Here is a 4,845-nt window from a genome sequence, read left to right as displayed (position 1 = left end):
TGAGATGGGTGATGGAGAGTCTAGAAAGGGGGTTGGCTATAAGCAAAAACAGATAGTCAATAATTCTTAGAGAGAAATGGAAAAGGTTTTCCCCGTAACTCGCCCCATGAAATATCCAGGTGGGGTGGGGAAGCTGGAGGTATAAGGGGTCTCCCAGCAAGGGGGATGAGAAGGGTGAAGTTTTAATACAGCCAATGGTGTAGAGACGGTAGGTATAATCCCAGAAGCCAGGATCGAGGTATGCTCCTCCCTTCCCCCTCCCTCCTCCTCCTCATCATCGTTTTCTTCCTTGATTGTTGTCCTCATCTCCATCATCTCCATCGTCTTGCACGCTTCCGTCTCCCTCCTAATTCACTCTCCTCTCCTTCCATTTCCTCTCATCTCTCTTCTCTTCTCGATTCTTTTCTCACTTCTCTTCTCATTGCTCAGCTCGTCTCATCCGTCGACATCTCCGGCTTCTTGACTTCGGCTCTCCCGACCTCGTTCAGCGCATTCTCAAGCACACAGGTCAGACCGCCCATGACAGCGGACTTTTGCCATCTCTCGCGTCTTCAATGACGAATCGTTTCGGAACAGATTCTTGTACAAGCTGATGGCCTTCTGAATGGGAGGAACTCAACCTGCAAATTTTCGCAAAGTTGTTGTTTTCAGTCATCAGCATCAGCTGCAAACCTGACGTACCCTGTCTCTGTCAGCGCTGGTGAGCTCGAAGATACTTGTACTTGCTGATAGACAATTTGACCATTTTGTTCTTTTCCTGCACTTGTGCTCTAGATTGGATCAACATCGACGGCATCGGTATGATGTATCATAACGACCGTCCTTACCCCTTCCAGGTAGACTCTTTTTGACAACTGAATTTCGATATGCATGTACTATTTCTTACTTGATTCTGTTCAGCTGAGGGTAGATGATGAGATTCTGTCGATCTTGACGGAAATTTCCCTACCGGATATCAAAGTTTATACTTTCTCAGGTGATGATTATTTTCAACTTTGGCATTTTCTCCTCCTCCTCCTCCTCCTCCTCCTCCTCCTCCTCCTCCTCCTCCTTCTCTTTCTCCTTTTCTTCCTCCTCCTCCTCCTCCTCCTCCTCCTCCTCCTCCTCCTCCTTATCATCATCATCATCATCATCCCTCTTTCGCCCTGCTCCCCCCGTCTCTCCTCCCTCTTCATGGCAGGAAACAACAGATTTTTGATATTTCGATCTTGTATAGCGACGAGTTTGATAACAAATGCTTCTTCTTCTCTCTCACTCCTCTGCTCCATCAACAACTCGGCGATTGCTATCAGTGCGTGAATGCACAATCTGTTCTCGTTGCTCCATTTGTTATGTTTCCTCTGATTTGTTTTCTGTCTCTTGTCTTTTCAGTTGCGACTGGCTCAGCGACAAAAGAGGCTCGTAAGGTTGAACTCTACATCGATGACAAAACTTTTGTTTCTCTGAAAGGAAAATTTTTCAAGATTGACAGATGTGCAACTCTTGAGAGCAACCAGCTGTACTCTTCCATGATGATTGGTAGTTTGAAGGATGTGTTGAATGATTCACTCTCTGAACTTTCTTGAAATTCACTCTCCCCTTGTTGACACCTAACTTCTACCCTTGATTTTTACTTGTTGATGTTTCGTGCAATGGTTTTGAAATGGAAATGTTACACGTGTACACATTCCACCTCTTGATTTTCTTGTTGATGTTTCAGCTTAAATGGCAGCATTGAGTTTGATAGTGTTTCCTGTCATTGTCGCTGTACGACATCTCGTTTCTTTTTCCTGACATCACCAACAGAAATATTCTTTGACCATGAGTGGAACTTGACGGCGAGCGCTTGTGAGGGAATGATCCTACATTTCCTCTTGTCACTGACTGCAATCAGACACTTTTTCCATCAACGTCCTTCAAGTTTTGCGGTGAGAACCTTTGAAGCTTATCATCTCAACTCTCATCACAACATCAACGATGATACAACACACATATGATCATCAAACACCTCCCGCGCTGTCCCTCCTCAACAGAATGTCCTGACATGTCTGCCAGCGGCAGCAACTCAACTGCACGATCTGAACACCTCCAAGACACACAAGTGACAGGTGTCAAACTTGAACCAGCTCAAGTCGTCAACGATACACACCTCACGTTAGCAACAACACGCACATCACTGTCCTCCTCCTAACTTCTTCTCTCTTTCTCCAGTTGTCAGTCGCCGCTATGGCCCTTCTCCCAGATGGCCGCCCTGAGTGTTGTGCAAGATTACTTGTTCTTGCGCAATCACATCCCTGTTAGCGACATCAGCGATGAGCGTTGCTTGCTGACCTCTACATGACAGGTCTCCTTCGAGCTCTGGACTTGGTTCCCGCAGGAGACGCAGGAGACCCAGGGATCGGCGAGGGGAGGACAAAGGTAAAGTTCGTGGAGGAAAACCTTCAGTTGTTCTTCCTCCTTTCGTCTGAGTTTCTGCTCCTTTTTCTGCTGTCCTTACTCGATCTTCCTCCTCCTCATGCAGATTGTTTCTACACGGGACGGGCTTCTGCGAGCAAGACAACTGTTCTACCTACAACTTCATGTGCCGCTTTACAGTCAGTCCCTCGTTCACCTCGTGTTGTTTGAGCTCTTATGCGGTTGATAGCAGGAGGAATCAACAACACAAACTATCATCGTTGCCGCTCTTGTCCACAACTCTTCACTCTTATCCTGCTCCACACCATCATGGTCTTTCCCTATCATGAGTGAGAGGATTTTTATCAACACATGCACAACATGACGCTTTTTGCAGACGCGCGAATAACGCTGGAAGAAACGAGATCCTCTCCGATCACTCATGGTCATAATAGCAGATGTAAGTTTTCTCTGCGTGTTGTTGATCTTTCTCCTTCAAGTTTATTGTTTCTGATGATTTTCCAGATTTGAGCTATACGTTCCTTGAAGACATTGTAAATATCACCAGTGCTGGTGAAACAATCATGTTAGTCGAACATAACTTTCCATTTCCTTCAATCACATTTTCTTGCTTCTGCTGCTGCCCTTCCCCCTCCCCCTCCTCCCCCTCCCCCTCATTATCATCGTCGTCGTCGTCGTCGTCGTTTCTCTCCCACAACCGTGCTCAAGCTTCTTTCTGCAGGGGAAACGTATCAATACCACAAGTTATCGGATACAACCACATGCAGATTGTTGTCAACGGATATGGCTTCTCAACCGGCTCCATGTAAGTTGCCGCACGTTCTAGATGGAAAGCAGACAACAAGAAAGGACAGCAGTGGTGGGGAAGGAACGAGGGAGAGATGAAGGACAAACAATGAGTTCAGAGGATGAACATGTACGTGTCAAGACAGATTGTGTTCTCACGATGAAACCAGGTACAGATGCCGACTGATTGCAAAGAACATCTCAGACCTCGATGTTATCATAGAAGGTTACGACGTTGAGCAGATCACGAGCTCGGTATGACCTGCGACAATCTTGGAGGAGAAGGAGACGTGAAGAGTCCAAAATCATGATGATGACGATGATATGACGACAATGATGACGATGATGATGATGATGATGACGACGACGACGAGACGATGATGATGATGATGATGATGATGATGATGATGGCGAGGAGTTTGATGATGGTCATGAAGATGTTTTCATCCATTCTCTTCATTGTGTGTTCGCTCTCGGACATAACAACTCCAATCGTTGACATCTTTCTCTCAGGAGATCGTCTGTGAATTTCCACCTCTCAGTGCCGACCTGTCATCTCAGGTTTCAGCTCCTATTGTTGTCTTTGAGCTTACTACCTGCAGATTGTACAACTCGAGATTGACCGTCGGGTAAGCAAAAAGAGCAGAGGAAGAAGAGGCGGAGAGGAGAGAACAAGATAGTGGTGGAGGAGGGGATGGGAAGAAGAAAAACAGAGCGGAAGGAGTGGTGGTGATGGTGGTAGTGGTGGTAGAAGAGGAGGAGAAGGAGGAGGAGGAGGAGGAGGAGGAGGAGGAGGAGAAGGAGGAGGAGGAGGATGAGAGGGAAAGGGGGGGGGCGGGGGACGCATCAAGAAGTTTGATAGATTTGTCTTGCAGTCAGGGTCGTTACCCTACAGCTTGTTTTCAGGCTGTTGCGGATTTCCCGGTTGCTCGTGTGCAAACCATCAGGTGAAGAGGCTGTGAGAAGAAGAAACAGAAGGAGGAGGAAGAGAAGGAGGAGAAAGAGGAGGACGAGGAGGACGAGCGGGAGCAGGAAAAGAAGGATTGTTGAAATTTTCTTTGCACAGATCTACATAGCACAAGCTTATGCTGAGGTTGCTTCTTCACCTCCTCTATGCTCGTTGTTGATCCTCCTCCCCTCGCTCCCCTCCATCGCTTCTCCTTCTGATCAACTTCGGCAGGTCGACTGGGGCCTCTCAACATGTCCTCATCGTTTTTGCTTCCCGTCAGATTCTCAGTTTGTTTCTCAGGCTCTTCTGTCGCCACATTCTGCGACAAGAACATCTACGTGTATGGTGAGAACATGATATTTGTCTCTGTTTACAGACACAACCATCTCTCACAGAGGGTTTCTACCCCACAAGTCATGTTCTGTCGTCGTTGTGATTCTTTTCATTCCCTCAGGCGCTGGTTTTCTACTTGACCAGCAGTACACTTGTACCGTCAGGTCCAATCACGTCTTTCCTCCTCCTCCTCCTCCTCCTCCTCCACCACCACCACTACTACATCATCACCGCCGTCCTCTCCACAACAACAACAACAACAACTTCATCATCATCATCATCGGCAGCCTCAGCAAGAGCAGGAGTTGGTGGCATTTATATTATCCTTGTTCGCCTCATTCTCCTCCTTCTTCTTCTTCTTCTGCTTCTTCTTCTTTTGCTCC

At 47.1% G+C, this 4,845-nt stretch overlaps 1 protein-coding gene across 1 annotated transcript in view; it reads left to right on the top strand.

The window, feature by feature from the left end:
• The window catches only part of GUITHDRAFT_141314 (hypothetical protein), a gene marked incomplete at both ends in the record, with an annotated part of 9,439 nt that overhangs the window by 3,795 nt on the left and 799 nt on the right, over positions 1–4,845 (top strand). Inside the window, 21 exons of the mRNA XM_005829290.1 lie at positions 430–507; positions 659–700; positions 775–836; positions 901–976; positions 1,372–1,518; positions 1,786–1,827; positions 1,874–1,907; positions 2,035–2,080; positions 2,324–2,397; positions 2,501–2,573; positions 2,627–2,723; positions 2,771–2,833; positions 2,899–2,959; positions 3,116–3,199; positions 3,351–3,435; positions 3,694–3,741; positions 3,783–3,809; positions 4,087–4,127; positions 4,361–4,404; positions 4,430–4,474; positions 4,584–4,626. Coding sequence (XP_005829347.1) covers positions 430–507; positions 659–700; positions 775–836; positions 901–976; positions 1,372–1,518; positions 1,786–1,827; positions 1,874–1,907; positions 2,035–2,080; positions 2,324–2,397; positions 2,501–2,573; positions 2,627–2,723; positions 2,771–2,833; positions 2,899–2,959; positions 3,116–3,199; positions 3,351–3,435; positions 3,694–3,741; positions 3,783–3,809; positions 4,087–4,127; positions 4,361–4,404; positions 4,430–4,474; positions 4,584–4,626 — 1,312 coding nt within the window. The remainder of the gene's footprint in view (positions 1–429; positions 508–658; positions 701–774; positions 837–900; positions 977–1,371; positions 1,519–1,785; positions 1,828–1,873; positions 1,908–2,034; positions 2,081–2,323; positions 2,398–2,500; positions 2,574–2,626; positions 2,724–2,770; positions 2,834–2,898; positions 2,960–3,115; positions 3,200–3,350; positions 3,436–3,693; positions 3,742–3,782; positions 3,810–4,086; positions 4,128–4,360; positions 4,405–4,429; positions 4,475–4,583; positions 4,627–4,845) is intronic.

Source organism: Guillardia theta (assembly GCF_000315625.1).
Source record: "Guillardia theta CCMP2712 unplaced genomic scaffold GUITHscaffold_53, whole genome shotgun sequence".
Lineage (NCBI taxonomy): Eukaryota > Cryptophyceae > Pyrenomonadales > Geminigeraceae > Guillardia > Guillardia theta.
This window is presented reverse-complemented; position numbering and strand designations above follow the sequence as displayed.